Genomic DNA, 25,239 nt, shown 5'->3' on the forward strand with positions numbered 1-25,239 from the left:
GCCCTGTGCTAACTCTGGCTCCCGGGAGGCAGTGGCACGATGCTGCCTTTCTGCTCAACAACAGGAAGAGAAACACTCAGCCCCATCCCAGCAGAGAGGCCAGAGGGAAGCGGTGCTTACCAGGGTCCGGTATTCTAGGTCCTCTCTCAGGAGGCGGTTGTCATTCAGGGTATACTTGGCTTTTCCTGTCACCCAGTCAACAGGCCCCTTGTCCACCTGGTGCTTGATTCCTCGAAACAGCATGTAAAGTGGCTCCCCTACAGAGTCCTGGTACAGAAAGGAAGGAGTTTCACCCAAGAGAACTTCACCTTCCTCCCTGAGCAAAGCCCAACAGCTTGGAAACACAGAACAACTCCAAGCACAGGCAGATCTGAGGGCACCAGGCGATACGGCAGCTGCATCTCTGCAGGCAAAGACAGAGCCCTCACCAATAGCACCTGCATGGGCCAACTAAGAGACTGGAGCCAAAAGACCAAGGGATTGCTCAGTCTCCACGTGACTCCAGCCATGACCAGCCCCACCATCATGTCTCAAGTTGATTATCTTCAAGAAGAAGATAATGGAGCTGCATTGAGCCCTCCACAACCTGACTGGGCAGAATGGAATCAATGCTCTCTGATGTAAGTCCCTCTCCTCTGCAGCAAGCAGTCCCAGCTCTCATTTCCACACCCTGAAACAGAGTGACCCTGGCACTATTTCAATCAAGGAGGAGACACGAGGCAGGGCCGTGGTTCTCTCTCCTCTTCTGGTCCCCCAGCCCCACAAAGACACAGCAGGCTCACCCTGACGAAAGCATACAGGCAGATGGACATCCAGTTGGTTAACAGCTTCTCCACTACTGTTTCTGTCCTGAAACAGAGCATGAGGTTGGTCAAAGGACAACAGCGCTGGGGGAAGGTGCAAGCAGGGAGGGAAAAGGGATAAAGATCACTATCCATGAGAAAGGAATACACTGGCTGGCTGACTCACCTCCGCAGCATCAGCTTGGGGTTTTTGGCCACATACTGCTCAACAAGGTCATTGAGGAGCGTTTTGAGGATGTCAGTGAAGTACTCCAGCTTTCCATGGAGTGACACAGTGAGCAGTGATGCTACATAGGCCCGGTCTCTTGGAGAGAAAGTGCGCTGGATTTCCAGAGTGTGTATGAACTGGCGGGGAGAAAGAGATAAGCCAGGGTGTGAATCCACTGTAAATAAGGCAATATAGCTACTGGCTCATGAAGGAAAAGGTGCTGCAGGGAGATATTCAGGGATGAACTTTGATAAACAACCCCTGCATCCTGCAGTCCCTCAGACAGGTACGTTACCTTGGTGAGGAAGAGCTTGCTGTTGAGCAGATTGGAGAGCTGGACCAAGCCCTGCTCCACAGTTTGCCTTCGGCACTCGGGGATGTCCAGGTCTCTCTGCAGCGGTGATTCACGGTGGCCCGGGAAGAAAATGCGCTCTGCATAGGACTTGTAATCGAGGAAGGGGATTCCTGTGCCCACGAGGTCACTTGTGAGGTCCATCATCTCAGTCATCAGGTCTGAGGGAAAGGAAATGCCAGTGATGCTGACCCCGTGACTGAACAACCGGTGGTAACGAGCATGAGGTTAGTGTAACCAGGGCCGTGTGGTGAGACTGAGGAAAAGGGAGGATGTCGCCTGATAGGAAGACACTGGAGTCCCATTTAAAACTAGACTAGATGCTTGGGAAAAATGAGGAGGATTGAGAAGATGAATTGAGCCATTATTCTCTTTCACAGTTGAGGTCTGACTTCCAGTTTTACAGCTAGGAGGTCACTGTTCAGCAGGGAATTGGTGGTTCTGGTCATCATCTACAGTAAAACAGAGCTCCTGCTCTTCATGGCTTCCCACACCAGTTGGAGATCACAATTCAAGTCACAGTGTGGGCATCTGGGCCAGCAGAGCTATATCAGTGCTCACTGCTGTAATCAGCTGAAGCACAAGGTCTGCGGGCCCAGGTCATGGTGCAATTTCAACAGAGGCTGGACTAGGCGTCTCTAAGGTCTCTCCAAACACGCTATGACCTTTGGCTTTTCATCTCTTGGGGATGAACAAGGGGAGTGTATGTATAGGACTGTACTCTGAACTACACAGATATTCTCACTGGCAGCAGAATTTGCTTGGTGCTTCAGTACGCTGGCTGTACGGGATAGAGTGACTGTCTGCTCTGAGCTATTTAAACAAGGACACAGGAACGGGAAGACAAGTAGGGCCAAAAGTGGTTTCTCAAACTTCTCTATAGGTTCAAGAACACAGGAACAATGTGACTGACCTGTGAACTCCTTTTTGCATCTGTCCCGAACGCTTGTTTCTAGATTTTCCAGCTGAATTTGAACTTTCTTGTAATCCCTTAGAGCCTGTTTACTCTTCCTCCTGAAAGAAGCAGTAGAATAATTTGCAGCACTCCCGGCCCAATGCTTGTCCTTGCCAGCTGCTATACTGCTGCCAAGGACAGCAGGGCAGTGCTGTTGAGATGGTTTCTATCTTTACAAGATAGCAAACTGTTCTATAAACTCTTGGAGCATCCATGAGGCTCATGCTCCGAGTGAACCACAAGGCAGGCTGCAGCCAGCAGGAGCAGCAGGCTCGTGCCTCTCACAATTTGGCACAAAATAGAGAAAACTGGGACCCTGTTAAGTCCCAGATGTGTGAGCTTTTCCACATCCACTGAATAGCGTTGTACAGCAGCGTAAGGATCTCGCAACATCACGGCCTCTCACCTGTAGATGAAGACAATGACCAGAACAATCAGTGCCACAAATGATGCGCCGACCCCCAGGCCGATCTGCGCCTCCAGCGGGAAGGTGAGCTGGCTTTCTGTGTCATACTGCACTCTGCCCAGGAGGAAGTTCAAGTTCCCCATCTGCACCTGCAGGAAAGCACATGCCAAAACATTAGCTCAGTGCATCAGATGAAGCCCATATTTTTGCTGTTCTCCAGAATGAGCGCAGCTGCATTCAGCTGTAAAAGCCACAACACAGCTCCTAGATCCAGCGGTACCAGCTGTTCCAGATCCTGCTTTGCATTTTTAAGGGTAAAATTGGGAACAACATCTGCTCCTTGCCACTCCTAGTATCTCCTCTCCCCCAGCAGCGCTTCTGCCTTTCCTCCGCTTGCCATCCTTGCCTCCATGTTCACCTCTTGCTTATGTTTTCACAAAAATCATGATTTCTAGCACTACTGCTGAGTCCCTACCGTGAATTCCGGGAGCAGGTCGGTGCCCTCTCGCTTGGTGCGGTGCCGTGGAGCTGGCTGCTCAGAGGGGGGTTCACAGTACAGATGATTCCTTGTCAGTGTCTTCACCACACAGATTCCTTCCCCAATCATGGCCATAACTTCATCCTTGGAAATGGCCAGATCTAGATTTTCTCCCTAGAATAGAGATGAAGAAACATATCAGATCTGGAAAAATAAATAAATAAAAATAGCTCTGCACTGTCCATTACTCCAGAGTAGACTGAGATCAACAGCATAGGATGAAAGTTGCCTTTTTTTTTTTTTTTTTTTTTTTTTTTTTTTTTTTTTAAATCTTACCTGACCGAGCTTGCACCTGAATTAGCTACTTGGTTTTATTTTCTAAGTCACACAGGGTGACATCTACCATGCAAAGTCGCTTTTCAGAACAGCTCTGAGAATTATGAACACTCTGGAGTACTCTCCAACCTTGATTCCTTTCAACTCGGCCCAGACAGGCCTCCTCTACCAGCAAACATTCAGCCTTGAATCAAAAAGGAATTTTAGACCATCCAGGTCAATCTCCTCCACATCACAAGCTACGCTGCTGCCTACACTCCAAGGCAATGATCTGTATTTAGATAAACCAAAAATCCACTCCACCTCTAAAAACTACTAGAGAGGATCTTGTTCCAGAGGTGTGTTAATCTTGGAAAAGTTTCCTTTTTCTGTGTCTCACATTAACATCATGTCTATTGTCTTCAACCCCCACTCTCAGCCCCACTGGCCCCTTTTTGCCCCCGTGCTGCACCTCACTTCTAGTTCAAATGTATCCAGCTTCTGCTTGCTTGTTTAGGCTTTCCTCCATGAGATTTGAGAGCTGGTGTCATGTTGGTTCCCTTCCAGTCTTTCTTAATTTCCTCTCCTCCAAGATGCATTAAATGCAAATAGCAGAAGTCTAGACATTTCTAAACTGGTATAACCTGGTAGTTTTCATTAGCACACTAAAAATCAGTGGAAGACGTGTGCCTCTTGGTGCAATCATTATCCTTCTCCATTTCTAGCGGACCAGCAAGTACTTTTCTACACAAACAACTCAAGAGCCCTTTTCTATACATATAAAGAAAAGAGGCACTAACATCTACCTTTTTGCATTGCTGCTGTGGCAGGATTTTCCTACCTTCACCGAGAAACAGGCCTTCCTTACTGCTTTCAGTTGTGACAGCCTGTAGGTCTGTCAAGTACTTTAAAAGTCTGGATGCAGGATCAAACTGATTAAAAACAGTCTCAGGTTAGCAACAGATTTGTAAAACTTGCGGCTAGTTTTTGTGTTACCTCCACAGAGATGACGCTTCCAGGCTTGTGGCGATACGGTTTGGCAGGGTCTTCAGAGTTCAAAGGTTTTAGGATGGGGTTGACTTCGTAAGAGAAGGGCATGGGATGGAGCGAGTTGAAATCAAAGCTCAGATTATCCAGAATAAACTCCAGTTTGACGTGGACACTCTGCAGCAGCAAGTTAATGGCTGGCGTTTTGCACAGGATAAGGTAGGAGGAGTTAATGAGACACGGTTCTTCAAACTAAAAGCCAAAGGAAAGAGAACATTCAGTATTGAAACACCCCAGGGCTGCTGCAGTCCTGCAGTAATCCCCAGCGCTGAGCTCTGGGCTCCGCTCACATTCATCTCACCTGCAGCAAGGCAAAAGCTGCTCTGCTAATTGTACCGGGAAAACCTGAGACCCGAGGAATTCTCTAGAAAAAGTCTTTATAGCTATAAGTTTTGCTGTGAATACTCAGTGGGAATACAGCAGCAGGAGGCATCAGCCTCAACTCACTGCTCAGACAGGACAGGGCTAGGGAGCTTCAAGGCCCAATTCAGGGCCAATCTTATAACCTTTTGTAACTGCAACCACTTTTTGGTAACTAATTTTCAGCTAACAAGTACCCTTTTGCTCTGCAACTTCTGCTGTATTCTCTACAGTCCTGACGCAGCCATTATCTCAGGTATCTGACAGGAGGAGAGCAGAAAAACGTTGGTGGAATGGGTCATTTCACTGAACTCCAACTGCTTTTACATCTCAGAGTGAAATATAGCCCCGGGACAGGTCTGAACTATGCAGAAAGAGCCTGGAGCTCAGAGATACTAAACAACACAGGATCTGCTGCAGATTTCTTCATCTCCATGTTGCTGCTCTGCTGTTTCTGTCTCCCACAAGTCCTGCACAACTTGAGCCAAAAGCAGGCCTGAGATAAATGTTTATGAAACTGCTTAACCTTTAAGCCTGGCAGAGAACACTTCCATTTACCCAGGGCTGTTAGTCAGCAGGAACCCAGGCAATAACTGCAGGGGGTCCAGAGGCCCTAGAGACAGCAAGTTCATCTCTCCAGTGCGGCACACCAAATCTTTTAACCCCATGGGGCATTTGCCAGGCTACCTGCTGGATGCTGCACAGAGCGCCCTCAGGGCACTCCGTGTCCGGGATAATTCGGCGCCACCGTCCCAGCCCCCGGCGCCGCCGTTCGGACGGAGAAACCGTAACGCGAATCTTCGGTTTCTGCACAACATCCAGGTTGTATCCATGAACTCTGAGCACTCTCCCTCCGCTGCAAAAGAAAAGCCATCAATCCTATCCATCTGCTAGCCAAGAGCTCTCCCCCCTGTGCTCCCACACGTCCATTTATACTCATGTCACAACCTTGGCTTTATTCCAGAGTTCAATACAACGGACAGAAGCCATCAATGCTGCAGTACCTGCCTGTCACAGACACACAAGTAGTCAGACTTTGTACCTGAGGAAGCTTTTAGGGGGCTCTGCGAAAGTGATGTTGGGATCCAGGGTATATCTGAAGAGGGATCCTTCCAGTCTCCGCTCCTGATCCCCATATTTGATGGTGACGGGGAGTTCTGCAGACACGTTGCTGGGACTCGTCTGACATGCCAGCTGATCCTCTCTCATTTCAGAAAGGCTTAGGGAGACAGAGGAGACAACAAGGGATTAATAGAGCCACTGCAGAGACAGCATCTTTAATGCTACCCATGCTCTTTGCTGGCAGCCTGTTCTCTGGCATCTCCCTAAATTGGATGCTGGAAGATCTTGCGGCTTATTTACTTTTTTCTAATCTGGAAATCATTTGTAAGCAAGCAACAATTGCTGGAGAGTTGTCAGTGAGCAGCACCTAAACAAAAAGCAGGTACAACCACTGCCCAGATGGTTGAGAGCATGGGCATGCTGCCAAGACACAGTGCCCTCTCACCAGCACCATAAAAGCTGCCAGGCTTCCTTGTCCCAGGACACCAGAGAAGCAGCAGCCCTTAGTGCTAGTCTGCAGGAGCCAACTGTGGATGGATTCCTATCAGCATAAGCAGAGCTGTTGGGATGGAGTAAAGAGTCATGGCATGAAGAATAGAGACCATGAAGCATTGCCCTTATGTGAGGGAAAGCAGGGAGGAAGGAGAACTGAGGCTGTGGCTACAACCCTTGAGGAGAGGATCTCTAGGAACAGACCCCACAGCCCACAGGAAGGGCTGAGCAGGCAGCACTGTGTCCTGTGATTCCCTGGGAAGGGCTGAGGGATGGATGGTGCTCAGCCAGCACGGCAGGCTGTGGTCACAGGCCCTCATCTTACATGTTGCAGGGCAGGTCTCCAAGCAGGATGCTGATCTCGCTGGGATGCCCCGTGAGCAGCTTGGAGCCCAGAAGAGTAAGGCAGGTTCCTCCCGCTTTAGGGCCCTGAGTCGGAACTATGGATTTCAGCTCCGGGTTCTGCAAGAGAAAAAAAGAGTGACAAGGACCTCATAAGAGAGGGCAAAGAAGGAACACAGCAGAACATGTCCATGCCCAACGACCTCCAGTGCTCTGAAAACAGAAGCTAGCATTCCCAATGACACGCAGGCCACAGACAGGCTCCAGCAGCCACTTTATCATGGAGCAGAGGCAACAGAGGAGGGCTCAACAAACTTAGGAAACATGAGTCGGGGACCACAGTCTTTCCACATAAGGTAAAAGGCAGATGGATGCTGCACACTGCAGAGCTGGGAGCCTCACACCCAAAGCCTGGAATTAACAGTTCAAAGGAGTTGTCCAGGTCAGTAACTCAAGTTATGAACAAAAGGTAGCAAATAAATTGTCTGTTTATCCAATAAAGGAGGGAGTTACCAGCAGGGAGCCTTAAGAATTTGAGTCAAGACTTGTGCTGTTAAACATACTTGGAGGTAACATGGAAAGGAAAAAGTGAAATTTGATAAATTATTCAGAGTAACAAAAACTTAATCCCACTAAGTGACTGCAGAAAAAAATTAGAGGGATCAGTTGACAAGTGTGGCATAGGTAATTCACTGCTGACAAGTGCAAAGTAAGATGTGTGAAGGGAGAAGGAGCAAGAAGATTGCGACAAAGTGACATTAAGTATACATGCACACAGCTGGGAGGTTTGAAGCTGAACTACTGTCCATTCAGGAGTACTTGGGTGCCTACAACAGCTAAAATTTCTGCTCCACATAGTAAACAAAACAAAACAAAAAAAAAACTAAAAAATAAAAACTCAAGCACTAGGACTTATTGTGAAAGAAATTTTGGAAAAACAAATATTTTCATGCGACAGCACAAATCTATGTTGCACTTGCATCTTGGCTATTGCATGCAGTTCTGATCATGTTGCCTCAGAATGGGGATAATAAAACCAGAACAGAGAAGAGCAACAAACATGATTTTATCTTAACCACAAACTAAGAATTATCATGGAATTATCAGACAGAAGTTTAAAAATAATAAGAAACTTTTTTCCTATACAATGCAGAGTAACTCTGGGCTTACTGCCATTTTGCTGCTGCAGGTCAGAAGTAAAAACACATGTTCAAGTAGCAATTCAAAAATTAACATAATGTCCTAAGTCCTAATAAAATGTTAAGTTATCAATAAAAATCTTAAATTTAGAAAGTCCAATCTGCAGATTGCCGTAAAGTTGTACTCCCTATAGTTAGTCTATTTCCTTAAGCACTTAATAGTTCTCACTGACAAACAAAACTGTAGGCTACTGGGCTTGGTATGATCCAGTACAGCTGTTCTTAGAGTCTTAGGAAACTATAACTCCAAACACCAAATTCAAATAAAAATCCCAGCTACATCATCTGGCAGAGCCCCTTAAGTTCATACAATAAATGGTTCTGCAGCAAAACCATTGGAAGAACAGAGAGATATTTAAGCAGCAATGGTATTACCTGGTAGGTGAAAATATGCCCAGAAACTCCACGTCCTCCTCCAGGCACTTCCACCACAACGTGCCCAAATCGCTCCGTCCAGCTCCCGCCAGTGACACACACGATACTGCAGGGCAATCGAGCAGAGTGTCACACCATGAAGATGAGCTGAATCTGCTGTACCAGGCTCTAAAATACATCTAGCAGCCCCAGCTCCCCTCTTGCAGCCCTACCACAGGCTCAGAATATAGGACTGAACATTGGGAAGGAGCTTTAACGGCTGATTTAGACGCAACAAAGAGAAAGAAACAACAAAACGCCCCCAAAAAACAGGGGGCAATTCTACAACAGGCCCATCCTATCCAAAATTGTCTCTCAAACACACAGGATGAAGTCCTTTGTAACACGAGAGGCCAAGGACGGTGCCATTATCACACCTGGAGCATCCCCAGGCTCTCAAGAGGTCACCCCACAGGTTAGTGCTGCCTGATGCAGCAGAAACCCTTCAGGCTTTAGGTCTCGGTGGCACCAGTCTTCAGCCAGCAGCCTCTGGGAGCAGCCCACTGCCCCGATCTGCTCTTTCCATTCTTTCCAGCCATAATCTGATATGACAACTGACAGGGGGTAAAGTCAGGCTGCATTTACAACAGTGAATCCCATGTTACAGCACTCATTCAGCCAACAGAAAGCCTTTACTACAACAGAAGGGTTTCCTCAGCTTTCCTACACAGCAGAAGACTAATTTTGCTTGGCCTTGCTCAGGAGAAGGTTCCAGGTTCACAGTTACATCCTCCAACCCAATTTTCACTTCAGCAGTGCAGGGAGCCCATCCCAATGCAGGACCTGGTGACGTGCCGCTACAGAGCAACGGCAGAGCCACCCCAGAAATATATTGTTCTAAATCTAGGATGAAAACAGAAAGCAGATGGAACCAGGCAGACAAGGAGCGCAGACAGGACAACACTGCTCACAGTGGGCCACTTCCCAGCAGGATCTTACCTGGCTCCCAGAGGGAAGGGTAATGCTAATACAGCTAATGCTAACATGGAATGGAAAATGGGTTCAGGGTAACTCTGATGAGAGGGTACTCACAATTGCTCTGCTCTTCTGTCCACATCTCCTGCTGGTTGCTTGGCTCCTCTCTCTGCCTTATCCAAGCCTGCCATCTACCTGCCCCAGTCATATCTCTCAATGCCAGATTACTGCAGCTTCTCGCTCTGCAAGACCCTTCCTAGCCAGACATACTAGATACCCACCGCCCTTTATTACAGACATCAGCTGTTATCCTGCAGGACCTTTTCCCCCGTCTGCTAGCCCCTATTTCTACAGACACTGTGTGACTTGCTGGCCAACAAAGAGTGACCTAGGGCCCAGCAGGACTCCCTTGTCAGTCCCCGGTCAGGAGGCTCCTTCCCCTGGATGCATTCCTGGAAGGCTGGTCAGCTAGTGAAGACTGACAGTCTGGGGCACATCCACTGTACTGCTAGAAACCGCAGTACCTCCAGCCACACGTGCCCACCTTCAGCCTGTGTTAACAAGCTCAGGAGATTTTCCTAGCACCACCACTCACAGAAACTGCCTCTTTGCTTTCCTGAAGTTCCTCACCAACAGGGCCATATATCCATGAAACTGCACAGCGCTTGGCCTGCGGCTCCGTGGCTGGGCTGGGGCTCCCAGCCGCCTTGCAGACCCTGCACCGGCAGTGTGCTCATCACACCAGGTCACGCTTGGCCATTTCCTTTCACACTGCCTCACCTCCAAGGTCATCCCCTAAGTGATCAGACAGTGCCCTTGCTCAGCGGCACTCCCCAGGGAACGAGTAAGGCTCGATATGTGCTACAGCGAAGGTAATGACATTCCAGCCCAGTATCAGCAGCCAAGGGGAAAGCCAGGGCCTGCCTCTGGGAGGACGTGCACAGATACTCTACCTGCTAGAGATCTCATACTCTTGAGCATCTACGGCACAGGGAATTCCTGCCACAGTGACAGTTTCTGCAATGTCTTGATGTTTCTGCCCGAGGTTTGAGCCAGTGATGGTGATTCTAGTGCCACCTTCCACTGGTCCAGACAGGGGGGATACCTGCAAAGACATCCGAGCATGTGTAAGTGTCACAGTATCTCAAATCCTTGCAGTCTGGCAACTGGTCTGCAGCACAAGGTCCTTCAAAACTGTCCTGTTGCCAACTCTGCCTTGTCAGGGCATTGCAATGGATTCCTTTTACTGGCCAGGACTGGCATCAGTTTGCACCATCACCACAGGAAAAGCCAGAGAGGAGAACATCACAATCAGAGCCACTTTCCCATACCTCACTATTGCAAACTGACCCCCTAGAAACTACAAATTTCTAAGTATGGGCTGCTCTGCTTTGGCTTCTCAAAAACCTGCTCATCACTCCATAGGGTATTTCTGCTAAAGGAGTAGCAATGCCAAGCTAATACATGATACTAATAGTGAAGCAGCAGGCACCATCCTCCTCCTCAGCATCAGTACAACATGAATTGCATGTTGCACAAACCTCAAAGCTCCGGCCATGAATAGCATCCAAGACAAGCTAAGACAAGATGCAGCACATGGAAGTTGTGTGTCACCAGAGGAAGGACAAGCTGACAGCAAAAGGGACACACAGCTACAGACATTTGTCATGTGGCAGTTAGCAAGAAACATTCAAAATAAACAGACAAAAGTCATTAATCCCAGGAACCCGCTGTGTCTTTCCCATCCCTGCTGGGCCATTACCATTAGGTTTTGTCTTCCTTTTCCCCAGGCTGAACTGGGCCAATCTGCTTCAGAACTGTCAGAGAATCCCAACTGTGAAGCCCTTCCCAGCTGCCAGATGATTCTGTTTCTTCCAGCGTGCCAGTTTCAGCTTACAGGAGGTACAAATGCATCTTTTCCCATTGATTTCTATCTGTCCCTTGAAAGCTCAGCAGAAAAGTCTAGTATCTTGCTCCCCTACACCGAGGGACCACAGCAGAACAAGACTAACATGTTCTTTAGGTGGCCAATGAATAGTTGAGCTGCACTGTTTGCAGTATGAGTTCAGACCTCTGGTCTCAGACCAGAGCCCTCTTTGTCCCAGGTGCTGTACACTAACGAGCACATTACTCACAGAGTGAATGAGAGGTGCTGGACACAGGTCCTCTATCTCTTCCTTGCAGGAATCCCTGAAGATACAGCTGGGGTTTTCGCCTCCACACCACACACAGTTGTACTTGGAGTCAGCCGTCTGGCAGCGGCTACAATCCGTGTGGCCCACAGAGCAGTTGTAGAAAGTCACTGCAGGGGAGAAATATTCAGAGGTATCTGCAAGCACCTCCCAGAGCACAGAGTCACCCTCCCCTGCCCTCTCTTAGGCTGTAGAGCTTTCTCCATTTCCCCATGATAGGACCACTATGGGTGCAAAAGGGTGAAGGATTTTTCAGCTTCCCTCCATCCCACTTGCTGTGTTCTTGCTGGGTGGGGGGTGTTCACTCCTACCGTGAAGATCTGCAGCACTGTCCACTCGAAGGTGTCGCCGCCTCTGCACAAACACCACAGCATTGAATTCCAGCTGAGGTGCCGTGTAGCTGTACTGCAGAGAGAGACCAAAGTCAAGGACTTAGAGGAGGCACAAAGGAGCCAGCTGAACAAGCAAACTCAGGGTCTATCCCACGCAGCACCTTGGGACATATATAGCCTATATGGAGCTTCCTGTGAATGCAGGCAGACCTCTTCGGGCAGCGAAACTCGTCAAGGCAGCATTAACTGAGGCAACAGCAACATAAACCTGCCCTCACTAGTTCCCACAGCCACAATACCTGTACTAGAAAGAGCAGCAGACATTGGTTCACCAGGGAAGCATGGAGAACACACTCGCCTACTCATGCAATTACTTGTCTAACTTGCTAATTGTATTCTTAAATACCTAGCTTTCTACCTACAAGCCACCTGCTCACAGAATTGCTCAAGAGAGCAATTCAGCACAATTCATTTCAATATTATAATTGCTCTGCAGGGCTCGTCCACAAAAGCTTATGTTGTTCCTCTCCCTCAACTAGATTAGTTTGCAAACTAAAATTATCACCTCCGCTTACACATATTGCCTCAGGTGAAACTCACACATCCGGAAAAATGCATTGCTATTTTATTGCATCTGATATTCTTATAATTCACAGGCTAGCTTCCATCACCAAAACCTATATTTGTATTTTTTTTTGTTGTTTTTGCACAAAAGGATCAGCATTGCAAAGAAAAGTCACAGTCTATAAAGCCACGAACAGTGACTCAAGCTAAAGCAGAAACAGCACCATCCGTGCAGGCAGCACTAAGTGATGTTTCAAAACCAGCACGGTTCTATGCAGCAGGAGACCCAGTGGCTCAGACAGCACAATCTCTCCACAGGCTGAAGATGCCACTACCACCAGCACCACAGATGAGGGTCTCATAATGCTAAATATGGTATAAATATTTTAGCAAAACATGCTCTGCACCCCGGAAGCGCTCGCTTCTCAGCCTGCCAGATAAAGAAGCCGAGCCAAGACACATCAGTGTGAACTCTGAAACGGCATCACCCCCCAAGCACTCACCTGGTGCAGCTGACAGGTGATATAACAGAGGGACTGGTTGGTTTCTTCCCCTTCCACATAAGCATCCATCACCACCGTCCTCCCCTCCAAGTCCAGGACACACTCATAGTCCCACTGCTGGTCCTGCAGATGGGAAGACACATAGAGCACCACTTCTCAACCACGTGGAGTGGTGACAGTGGACTCCTGCCTCCCTGTACCTCGCTGCTTACTATGCAGGCAATGTGCTCCTCATTCCCTTCACTAAGCCATTTTTAAGCTATACTGAAGGGCTCTCTACACTCTCACTGCTTCTGATGAAAGGAATCAGGACAAACACAAAACAACATCCCTAGGAGGGAGCATGTGAATGTCAGTGTGGGCAGAACTCAGCCCAGGAAGAAAATTTAAAGGAAAGAACAGTTGGACTGAGAGGTTATGCCTGTACAGGTCTGTGAGACTAGCTTGGAAATAAAGAGCTGTGTGTGCAGATTAACACAGTGCACCTCAAAAATAGTAAGGGTATTTTTCTTTTCTCTCCTACAGACTTTCTACTTAATTGTGTTAGACAATCCCTGTAAAAAGACAGATATGGATCTGTAACCAGCTCTGCTCCTCTGTGCAATGTAATATATCAGGTTTAACGTATAAAGTAGCAATTAGTCTGTGGGCTGCATGCTCCAAGGTGATCATTTGTAAGAAGTTAGTAAATCAGTCTTCTGTCTTGAGAAGCAAGCAGAATTTTTATCAGAGGCACACCCAAGGAATGTAGCTTTCAAGGGCTGCTTTTCCCGATTGCAGAAGTTTCAGGTATGACAGGAACAGCCACATCAATATTAGTAGGCCAGAGAGGAAAAGGAGCAGCTTATCTTTAGCTTATAGACACACGAAAAAGAATGAGCAGAGATTCAGCAGAAGTTACTCAAAATCTGTCACCTGCAGTGTGACACGTGCCATTTAATGCTAACACATGCAGATTCTTTCTGATAGGTTTGTCCATGCCTGTAAATCTCCTCCCTGGCTGCCCTCCTACTCACCATTAGGTCTAATTATGCGATTTCTTATCTACAGATCTGCTATTTCTCCAGTAGCAAAAACCTAGGCAGAGCCCAATCCTCTCTTTCAAGTATTTTAGCAGCCCAGTGAACAGGTTGCCCCAAACCTGCTCAGCTCTACAAAAGTTTCCGTTTCTCCATGCTAATGGAGAGAGCAGCTGCCAACCTGATAGAGGTGGAAGTTCTTTCCCAGAAGAGTTATCTTCCTCGCCACATTGACTGGAAACAGTGAAGATCCCTGGATCCTCTGCACACAGGGACACGCATCAGGACCCCAGCTAAGCTCTTCATTCTGAAAACCAACACACACCTTTAGAGAAAGGGACTTCCATGGCTCTGACAGCAGCAATCAGAACCTAACAGGCCATCAGAGAAACAGGAAGCTATTTTCTTTACCATGGGGTTACAGAAAGCAAAGCAGGAGCCTGACGTGGTGACCAACAGAAAGCTGTGAACATGCCAGACATCACAGCAGCTGTGACCTCCAGGCCAGCAGCATTTCTACAAAGCTTTGGAACCTCTTCTCACACGTTCTCCTTTCTCAGGGTGTCACTTCTCACCCTGCCCATTATAGCTGTCAGCCTCTCTTCTCCAGAGGACCACAGCCTCTCCTGTGTGCTGAAATGTATGAGATCAGCAATCTCTACTGAAATTTTAAAGCGTTACAGCCTTAGACTGTGGACTGCAAAGCCCGGTGACTTACCTCCTCCCAAAACCCAGGGGCATCATACTGATAGTCAAGGTCAGGATGGAGGATCCTGGGAAAGTCAGGGGCGTCCCTTTCTGAGGAATCCCCATCGCCCGACAGAAGTGTAGAAGCAGAGAAGGGAGATGTGTCATTCTCTGCCTGCAGCAAATCCATCCAGTCCTCCGTGTCCTGGAGCTCCGTGCCTTCCCTTAGCAGCCAGTCTGAGGGAGTTGATGGCGGGAGGTCTGAGGCAAGTAGTTTAGTTTCCATCTCTCTGGAAGAGTCATCAGAGGCAACAGGCACCTCCGGCTGATGGCTGTGGGCTTGGGGAGATGACGTGGCAGATGTCAATGCCTCAGTAGTAGGAACAGAACTGGGAGGCCAAGTGAAACTGCTGACGTGAGAAGATGATGTTACTCCTGCCACAGACGGACTGGCCACCATGGTGGTGGGTGGGTTGGTGGGCCAGGGCTCCCGGGCAGTGGCTCTGGTGTCCAAGATCGGCAGGTCTGTGTCACCCACGGGCTGTGATGGGCTGGGGAGGACAGATGCAGCAAGGGAAGTCGTGTCCGGCTCCGTGACAGCAGGGTTGTCCGCTGGTGGCGGCAGGGGGGACTCTGTGGAGGCCTGGAGAGAGGCAGCTTCAGATGAGGGAGTCGAGTACGTGTAGCTGGGGGAACCTGCGGGCTCCGTCGTCGTGTCCGAGACTGCCGAGGGTGTGACAGGGACAGGTTCTGTGGGGGGCACAGTGCTCAGCGCCACGCGCACGGCGGGGGTGACGGCTTTGGTGGCTGCCGTTGGTGCTACCGTAGAGGACTTGCTGGGGGGAGCTGCCGAAGACAGAAACAGACTTGGGGTTGGAAGCTGTGCCTAGAGAGAAAAGAACATGGTGGAGTGAGAAGAACAAGACAGAACAAAAGACAAATAGAAAACAGATTATTCCTTCCTGTAGCAATGTTTCCTAGAGGCTGCTTCATCCACTGAATTTCAGGGAGGAAAACTAGACCTCACAGCCTTGGGATGGGACAGATTCAGCAGCAATCTCTCTATCCTACACATGTTTGTGCTCACCCTCAGAGGGAACCTGAGGCCTTCACTCCCACAACATGGCAAAGTGACCTGCAGCTGCCACAAAAACAGTTGTTCCGCCACCTTGCTGACAGCTCCCTGCAGGTTTCCCCTTGTCCCTCACCCTGATGAGAACCCAGGCTGGATGTCCCAGGGAAAGGGGTGACCTGCTTCATTTGATGGCACCTCCCCCGAAACCCAGCGAGCTCCAGCAGCTCAGCTCTGTGCATGAAACAGCTGAGAGGTGCTATTGGACCTGAGAAGAGATCTGACTCTCCTGAACATGAGGAGACTGTTAGTAACGACTAGGAGACTCACCCTTTCATTGAAAATAATTGTTCCTTCCTCACAGGCTGCTTTGTGTGTGCAGAGGTGCTGCTGGATGCACCAGTTACATCTCCAGGGACTGCTCACACACTTCTGGCACCTGGGACAGCGAGAGAAGAACAGCTGCTGAGAAGACCCAGGAGGGGACAGTCACCCTCCCCATAACTATAAAAAAATCTCAGGTGCTCACGGTGCTGATTTCCATAGCAGGGCAACAGCAGCACAGTCATAGAAAGAGAAGTCCACAGAGGCAATGAAGATGTCATGGAAACGCACTACAAGCTTTATGGTGACATGATCTGAAAGCAAAAATAAAAATTTCTTAGAAATGGAGCCATCCTAACTCTGCAATACTGTTAGGAGAGGCAGCACGTTTTGGGGAAGACACTAGCAAACATGAAGATAGATTCCCTTGCGTTGCTTGCAGCATCTTCATTCCAGGATTATCCCATAGACACTAAAAGCAGGTTGGACAAGTCTACCAGGAACAGTTTATGACAACTCTTGCCAGCTTGTGGAAAGGAAGATGGCTCTGAAGATTCCCCCCCCCCCCATCTTTATTTGCTGTAATTCCACTGTCATCTCTATATTACAGAAAGAACTAACATCACAGGCTCAAAGCTGACTGCTTTCCCTTGTCAGACAGATTAAAGCCAAACCCTTAGAAGGGACAAGCACTTCACATGCTGCCATCATCTTGAGTGTCTTGTGATATGTCCAGACTAAGTGAATAAGTAAAGGAGCTTATAAAACTTTTAATCTCAGCTTCAATGACTGAAGGCTTTTATCTGCTTCAGATTGATGTCTCTCATTAGCTCAGCCTCAGAATAGCCTCTTTCTCTTTGCGGGGGAAGACTATCACTGTTTTCCAACAGACTGGAGAACTGCTGAGATAGTCATAGACAGAGTAGTTACCCTGAGCCTGAAGGAATTTTGCACATGACAATAGTACAAATAATAATAATAATAATAATAAAATAGAAACGAAACCATTTAAACTTGATGCATAGAAATGCCCCCAGCCCTAGAATCAGATGTTAGCTTGCTCAATAATGAGAATATATTGCATGCTCTGCTGGGTTCCAGGAAATAATAATAATAATAATAAAATAGAAACGAAACCATTTAAACTTGATGCATAGAAATGCCCCCAGCCCTAGAATCAGATGTTAGCTTGCTCAATAATGAGAATATATTGCATGCTCTGCTGGGTTCCAGGAACTGCCATTTTTCCAAGACAGTTTTGCTATGAAAGTCAAAAGTTTATCCATCTTTCCTCTCAGAGTTCAGTGCCTTCTCTTGCAGGTAGGATCCACTTATTTGCAAGTCACAGAATTGCAGAATATGTCTGAACCACAGCAGTGCAGTTCTCTTGTGCTGTAGAAAATCAGCGTGGTCTAAGTTGGACTCCTGGTAGAATAGCAAGTGAAGCAGTATGCTAGTAAAACAGCTGATAATGTGCTGCTTATGAAAACCGTAACATGCTGCTTATGAAAAAACACTAGGAGAAAGGGAGGGCGTCATCTGTGGCTGGAGACAAAAGACACTACAGTATTGCCAGCTTCCATTACTGTTTCAGAGGTGATGGTATTTAGCAGTCAGGGAGAGGCCAATACCTCCCAGGATTAGGGCTTTGGCACCACGTTTATAAATATTCTTTTCCCCAAGAAGACTGTTATTTCCCATGACTGCCAATAATGCTGCTCAACAGTGCAGAAGACAAGGATGAATGCTTGCAAACTAAAAACAAGGCTTTCTGCTACTGACTTGGAGCTCATTAGCTTAAAGTGACAGATGATCCAGTAAAAACAAGCCTTATAGCAAAGCTGAGTGGGGGCAGAAATATATTTATTTTTATATATTTATATATATAGTTTTCAATGATCTGGGAAAGTGTTTTCAAATAAGAATGGGAAAGTTCCAGTGCCTTTGTCTGAGGCCCTGATGAGACCTCTTTTAGAAAGCAGTGTATGATTCTAGTTACCAGCTTCAATTCATCTTAGTAGAGCACTGAAGTAGAGCCAAGAAGAGTTACAAATGCAGTGAAGGAAAGAGGAAACCTACATAACAAAAGAACATGAAGAAAAAGCTGGCACAGTTAAAATAACAGAACTCTAATGCTAAGAATGCCTGGCCTTAAGTCCTTAGATGGCAAAAGAGCTGTTGAAGCAAAGCAATAATATAGATGAGATTAAATGGACACAAACCATCCATGGATAACTTGAGGCAGAAAGCAGAAACGGCTTGTGAAGCCTCAGAAGTGACATGAAAACAGCATAGGTTAAGCATCTAAGAAGATTCAGTAGAGCAAGGCTGGCTTGCAAAGGCATCAATAAGAGTATTTGAAAGCTGAAGTAGCAGGAACCAGCTTGTGGCACGATCTACCCTAATTTTCCCAGCTGTGCTCAAAATCAGACTCACTTTTGCACAACCAAAAGGTTGAAGCCAAGCGTATCCACTCTGCTACAGTGGCAGCACAGGAAGCATTTTCCCTGTGTGCCTCTCCACCCTGAATGCTTGCTCCTTCCTAGGCTACGGCAGAGCGACAAGCCAACAGGCAAGTATCATCGAAAATCAAGGAATGTGAGACTGAATGACTGAGCTAATTAACTTTGGCTGTCATGTTACATCCATAGAAGCCCTTTTAGACCTATCAGCCAGCTGCACAGCAGCACAGAAGATCTGTTTAGCCACTAGATGAATCTTGTGGAATGTTTCCCAACCTGTACCTGCCTTTTGCTTCAGATGAACAAGTGCTCTGAAGAGATCAGTTTATCACTGCCCGCACTGACAGGTTAAATACTGCAAAATCCACTGTAAAGGCAATAAGGCAAGTGAGAACTTTCCAGGTGTTTAGAGAGGCCACTTATGGATACCCAGAAGGCTGACAGTGCATTTTCGGAGGTTATGCTGCATTGCAGATTCATTTCTAATCTCTCCTAGGACAGTGGATCTCTTCTAGCCTTTCCTTACAAGTACTTTCTTGTTCCACTAACACGTGGGGTTTGAAAACATTTGTGTTTTGTTTGGTTTTAAACACTACTCCATTTTTAAAAGAAAAAAAAAGAAATAAAAGAGAACATGCATGCGTGAGCACGTGCACCAGAGAGTCCTATATCCAGATTTTTGACAAGGCTGCCAAACCAGCCACCACTCTAAACTGCATTTCAGATCATATTCAGATTTGCGTATAACCCTTCAAGCAGAACTTCCTTTCCAACTGCCAGAATTTGGCACTGGAATCTGGCAGCAGCCCAGAATAGCACAGGATGTGTGTGACACGAGTAGAAAGCAAACACATGACAGAATGAAGTGAGCACCTGCTGATAGACCACGTACATTCATGACTATTAAGCCTGGCAATCTGGTAGATCTGAAATGTTCTTTCTCTTGACAATGTTATCAGAGCTATCACACTCCATTTAAAGCACTTCACTGACCTGCTCCAGTTGGCAAAGTTGGTGCTTGGCTGGGATCTGGCGAGGGGCACATGATTCCCGACTCCGTCAGGACTGCTGGGCTTTCATAATCTTCAAAATAGCACGAGTAAAATTCTTCCTCATGCAGAGACGGCAAATCCGAGATAGCCAGGAAGATCTAACAATTCAATAATGTCCAATAAGTTATTTGCCCCCTAACATCCTTATTTCATATAGTTTATGGCTCTACTTTCTTAGACTGGGCTACTCCATTCATCTTGTCTTGCCATTCCCAAACCAAACTTGCTCATTTATCAGCAAAATCTCCCCTTTTGCTCAAGCATCCAAATGGAGACAGGTTCTGATTATCTCCTGACACTTTAACAGGAATATTGCAGCATTGTATTAGCTTTTCTAACAGCTGTCCATTACCAGACTGGAGCTGTAACTTTAGGTAGCTTCTTTCAGATGTTTCTGAGTGTCAGAAATACTCTGACTCCTCAGAGAAGGGCACTCAATACACACTCAGCCAAGGAGAGATCCCATCCAAGAAGCCAAATAGTGCAAAACCCCTAATAACTTCCTATTAGCAGACAGAGATTTGTAGGTTTAAATGAACAATGATGAAGTTATCTCCTGAGAGCTGGACCATGTTAAGGTCCTTATGTGAGACAGACAAATCTGCTTGAAAGTTTAGTGATTCAGTACACCACTGAAAGCAACAGGAGGACTTGTGACCCCTCAGAGCTTGCAGGAGACCTTCTATATGCTTGAGCACGACCGTGAAGGAACAACATTGCTCACATTTCTCTTTTCCTCTCTGCTGATATTGGCTGGAGTTAGTGATTGGATGGACAGGCACTGCTGTGTAGAGTTAAAGCTCCAGAGCCACTGCTCACTGAGTCTGGATCGCAGGCATTCAGAGCGACGGCTGCACCTGCAGAGAAACAGCAAGAAGCTTTATGGAAGGTCTCCTAAACAGCAGACCCATTCTCTGGTTCTTAGGTAGATACTGGCTTTCAGAAACCTTGCTGGAGGGTCAGGGAGCCCAACACACAAGCCACAGAAGTTCCAGTCTCCCACCACCATCCATAACAGGATGAATTGATGCCAGTATATACAGATGAGTAGGCACTCACTGGGCTTCCAGGGCCATAAACTATTCCTGTGGCATCCCACCGGGAGACAGAGTCAGCAAGCAGATACACTCAAATAAACCACGTCTTATTAAGCAGTGAGTGCGAGTAAGAAAGTGACATCAGTTAAAGAGCCCAGATAGTTTCTCTGTATTTGAAATGAGACAGCTCTCAAGCTGCAGCCAGACAAAACAGGCAGAAATCCATTGCAGGGGAGCACGGCGAGCGGTGACTAAAGCAAAAGAAAGACACTCTGTGTGCTGGAAAGAGAAGTGCAACTGTGGCTGGTGATAGCAATGCTTAGAGAGGTAGACAGAAGACAGTGTGAATCTGTAGGCCAAACATCATATAAAGAAACTTAAACACAGATTAAATCCAGGTACAGAGACACAGATTGAAATACAGATACAGGAACGAGAGTAAGTAGACATATTCCCTAAGCACCATCCCTTCAAAACCCTTGACCAGGGATGTCTCTTACCGGCCCTGAAGGACACACCAGCCACAGTAAGGATCTTGCAGTTTCAGGCAGGATTCACAGTCCGAGTACAGGGAACACTCCAAGATGGGAACCTTCACCACCTGTCAGAAAAGACATTAGTGAGAACAGCACACGAAAAACATGTTCCACTTTCATGATTTCTGCCCAACTAACAAGTTCTATTGCCCTGACTTTGTGTTAATTCTCAATACTGCTTAAAACTAAAGGAACAAAAAGGAACAAGCAGTAAAACATCAGTTTCCACAGAGGCACTGAAACAAACCTAAAACAAAGGTACCGCTACAACTACCCTCAGCATTTGCAGTTCTTATTTCTTTCTCTAAATCTCCCTACTTGCAATCTGAACCCATAACTCCATATGGTACTCACTAGCATGATGCAGAAACATTGCTTCCTTCCTTTCCTCCGTGATCACTTGCCTCTCTCTTTTTCCTCCCTTTTCCCTTAGACTTAATGACACTATTCTTTCAGTTTCCCCTGCTTTTCATTCCTCCACCATCCACTCTTTTGCTTGTCTGGTCTCCAATATGTCTGATCATCTCTCTTGAAACGCAGGTGTCCAATGCTGGACACAGTAGCTCCTGCTGAAGTCTCTGAGGGTATCTGCTCTGTTGTCCAACTCTGTCTGGCAGGACTACCATTTCACTGAAATTAGAGCAACTGGCTTTGATCACTGTGGAAAAATAAACTCCTGCCATCCATCCGGGGTACGTCTGACCTGCAGAACACTCCTGCTTTGCTTTATTATCCCTCCCCACCTTGCTGATTTCAGCCTTCTGCCCTCTCTTTAATCACCTACTACGCTGCCAGTTACTTTAAAACGTCGTCTTCTAATCCCTAACCCAATACTTTTGCTAAATACATCTTGTTATTTGCATTCTTTACTGACAGAACAATTACTCTTAAGGATATATTTCAGATTTCCCTAATCTTCTTCTACTCAGAAATTTTAACTCCTCCTTTGAAGTGTTACAGAATTTCTGAATCCCACAAAATGCATAGAGGGGGATGAAAAGAAGCAGCCCTTTTCTGGTATGCTCTCATCTGAAGTTTGCCCTTTCCTTCAGACATGGAGTAACTCAGGGCCTGCTTTTCTTTCTACCTCAAGAAGCTGATTTGAGTGTTATATAAATCCTCTTAAATAAAGTTTCTGTAGTTGGATTTTCCACTCTGAAGATGTCAGGATCTCAAAAGTTTCAGCAATCCCCATGCCTCTTTCTCCTGCTGCCACCAGACAGAGAACTACAGAAGACAGGAGAAGACAGAACAGTGCCTAACACGGTTCCTTACACATCTTGATTTCATCTTCAAGACTGGTTATTTACCTGGTGTTATCTCTTAACAGAAAATATTTCCCACAATTTCTTCTTTACATAGGTTATGTGCATACATAAGAAAAAATCTTCTATCTGATTAAAGACAGTATTTGTGCTCTGCCTCTTCTACCCTCCTCAGCAGCTAAACAGGGCCACAAACGCTTTGATGTAAAAGATTTTCTTGCTCTTACCATTGACTGGGTCATGACGAAGAGGTGCTGCTGCAACTGGTCGAATAGCAGGTCTGCACTCACCATGCTGTTCACCTGGATGGCTAAAGAAGCGTATATCCTAGTATCTCCCATGGCTCCCAAGTATGCCTGCAAGAGAAGGAGACACACTGCTGTGCGGGCAGAGTACAGGAGCAGGAGGCATCTGTCCTGCATCGGGAGCAACCTGGAGCTGCTGCTGCGTGCAAGGGTTTCTACCTCCCACCAAAATCCCCTGCAACAGTTGCAGTGACGTGAAGCAGGCGCTTGGCAATGTGTGCACAAACACTGGAGGACGCAGCAGTCCTGACCCAGGTTCAGTGGCAAGCAGCAGGACAGCTGCTTGGAGCGTTCATGTTCTCAAAGGACAGCACAGACAGCAGGAGAAGGGGCTATATGATAGCACTGATGCTGAGCAGGAACCCAACTGCTTAAGGGATTGAGGGACAAGAGAAATTGCTTTTTTTTCTTCTCCCTTCACCTGAGCATCCCTGGTTTGCTTCACCCTCTGTTCCTCATTGCATCCCGCTCATACCTTGTGCAGTCTCCCTTTGCTGTCTCCCAGAAAAGCAATGGTGTGGCCATCTTCCACATTCACCGCCACAGCTGTCAGGCGGGCTCCTGTCTTCTCCAGGAGCGGAGCTGCTTCCAAAGGTATCCGGCTGGCCATGGGGCTGGGAGTGTGGTCAGAGCCGCAGGGGTAGGCGTACAGGGTGTCCTTGTTGAGGGGAAAAAGCACGGAGAACAGCATAAGAGAAGATACAAATCACATTAGCATCTTCAACCTTTGTCACCAGCTTCTTCCAGCCAAATTCCTCAGAGGTGCCTAACAGTAAATTCAGCTTTGAACCCCGCTGGGGTTTTTGACTGAGAATAGAAAACCAGCTTTTAATAATTAGCTTAGCTGTTTGCTGCTTGTTGCTTTTGAAGGGACCCTGCAGACATTTCAGCCAAGTCCTTTTAGCATAACAGATGCATCACTAATGAAATGCATCTAAACTCGGTTAAACTATCAGTCTCCCAAGTGATGGGCTTAGGGAAAATTCCCTCTGTTTTTCAGAATGAAGAAAAACAAACCAACCAACCAAAAAGGGGATGAGAATTCCTGATTCCACAGCAAAATGAAAGCAGCTACCTGGCCACAAGCACCACCACGAATTAGCCCTGTTTATGTCGTGCTGTATCACATTACCTACCAATGTAAGTTCTAAAGCAGAAACCCAAAGCATTGGGACATATATAAGCACCTAGTGGAACAGAGCTTACAAATTACACCCAAAAAAATGGGTGCAGAGTGCATAGATCTATAGCGAGGCCATAAAAAGTCAAAACAAGAGTCTTTTCCGCACATCACCTCAGTTCTTCAGAGCTTTGTTAGATATCTGAAAATTAATTCCACTGTGTACAAAGCACTGCGTGAAAACACTTATCTTTCTGTTCCAGTTAGGTACCTTCCAATCCCACCTAATATTCACTTACTGAATTGCAAAAGAAAGAGAATAAAAGCTGCCAAGTGATTCACTATTTGCATGTGTGGAGAGAAGATATTTCATTATGTTCCTATTCCCCCACCACCACCAAATAACAAACCCAATCCTGTCTAGGATAATTTCTGCATTGCTTTAGAGTCTTTCTTGACACTTTGTTCTGTATCCAATCTAATTTTCCAGTACTCTTTCTGAGACTGAATGTGGTATTGTTCATTCAACAATTACCAACAACATTTCTATCAATTAATGGTTTGTCTTCAGGCAGTGTTGTTTGTACAAACTAATGGTTTTCCATCGCTGAATTCCTTACGGGCAGCATTTTCCCCCTCCTCTCTGGGCCTTTGCTGATTACTTTATGCAGCTGTGCAGGGAGCAGGGCATTAACGGGGCAGTTTGCATGGGCTACAGCTCCATTTCTACCCTGGGGCGACAGGTTAAATCAAGACTCCCTGAGCAGGGACTCTTCCCGTCTGCCATTCCCGAATTCCCGTTTGCCAGCATGGAGCCTTGTGGTACCACTGAGTACCAGGCAGACCTTGGCATCAGTCAGCACAAACATCCCCAATGGGAGACTCTGGAGGCATCTCCCTGCTCCCTACACCATCCTGGTGCAAACTCCCCAGCCTTTTCCCTGCTCTCCTCCCATTTTTCTGTTTTCCCACACGACATCCCGCTGGAGAAACTAATTACCAGGAGCTTCTGACAAAGTCTATTAAAATTCAACGGTAAAATATATTTAACCTGCTCACCTCACCTCAAATTCACGGCTATTGCAGCAGGCAAGGAGGGAGCAACACAACATTTCCATAGGGGAAACCATGCTAGAATATCACTTCTTTCATTCTGGTGCTTTCCTTTCCTCTCAAACACTAATTCAGCTAATTTGCTATGTACTAGTGTAAGCTCTAAATTAACCTCTCCGAGCAGGACAGACTTTTAGCAGCTGCCAGGGTCTGCCCTCCTTCGACCTGGAAAATCTGTCATTGAGAGCGAGTGCTCTTTTCCTTATCAGCTCTTTCACTTTATTCTCGTGCTCCCCCCGACCTCCTCTGGGCTTGGTCAGCTAAGGATTTCTGTTTCTCCAGCTATCCAGCTCCTATAAATTTTAACG

The 25,239-nt window shown here is 46.9% G+C and overlaps 1 protein-coding gene across 3 annotated transcripts in view; it reads right to left on the reverse strand.

The window, feature by feature from the left end:
• Positions 1–25,239, reverse strand: part of PLXNB1 (plexin B1) — a 53,050-nt gene that overhangs the window by 7,624 nt on the left and 20,187 nt on the right. For 2 of the 3 annotated variants that reach the window (XM_026052502.1, XM_026052501.1), the window contains exons 3-27: positions 23,174–23,356; positions 22,621–22,749; positions 21,093–21,193; positions 20,280–20,412; positions 19,497–19,653; positions 16,247–16,355; positions 16,048–16,156; positions 14,677–15,531; positions 14,140–14,265; positions 12,940–13,062; positions 11,852–11,945; positions 11,484–11,650; positions 10,302–10,453; positions 8,395–8,500; positions 6,804–6,940; positions 5,967–6,143; positions 5,612–5,780; positions 4,514–4,756; positions 3,200–3,376; positions 2,725–2,873; positions 2,277–2,377; positions 1,307–1,524; positions 970–1,148; positions 783–849; positions 121–267 (exon numbers count right to left, since the gene is read on the reverse strand). In XM_026052502.1, the coding sequence (XP_025908287.1) occupies positions 121–267; positions 783–849; positions 970–1,148; positions 1,307–1,524; positions 2,277–2,377; positions 2,725–2,873; positions 3,200–3,376; positions 4,514–4,756; positions 5,612–5,780; positions 5,967–6,143; positions 6,804–6,940; positions 8,395–8,500; positions 10,302–10,453; positions 11,484–11,650; positions 11,852–11,945; positions 12,940–13,062; positions 14,140–14,265; positions 14,677–15,531; positions 16,048–16,156; positions 16,247–16,355; positions 19,497–19,653; positions 20,280–20,412; positions 21,093–21,193; positions 22,621–22,749; positions 23,174–23,356 (4,308 nt within the window). Of the gene's footprint in view, positions 1–120; positions 268–782; positions 850–969; positions 1,149–1,306; positions 1,525–2,276; positions 2,378–2,724; positions 2,874–3,199; positions 3,377–4,513; positions 4,757–5,611; positions 5,781–5,966; positions 6,144–6,803; positions 6,941–8,394; positions 8,501–10,301; positions 10,454–11,483; positions 11,651–11,851; positions 11,946–12,939; positions 13,063–14,139; positions 14,266–14,676; positions 15,532–16,047; positions 16,157–16,246; positions 16,356–19,496; positions 19,654–20,279; positions 20,413–21,092; positions 21,194–22,620; positions 22,750–23,173; positions 23,357–25,239 lie in introns of those variants that run through there. The other variant, XM_026052503.1, reaches the window with a different exon arrangement.

This window comes from Nothoprocta perdicaria, unplaced genomic scaffold (assembly GCF_003342845.1).
Source record: "Nothoprocta perdicaria isolate Ctin4 unplaced genomic scaffold, notPer1 scaffold_9, whole genome shotgun sequence".
In the NCBI taxonomy this organism is placed as follows: Eukaryota; Metazoa; Chordata; class Aves; order Tinamiformes; family Tinamidae; genus Nothoprocta; species Nothoprocta perdicaria.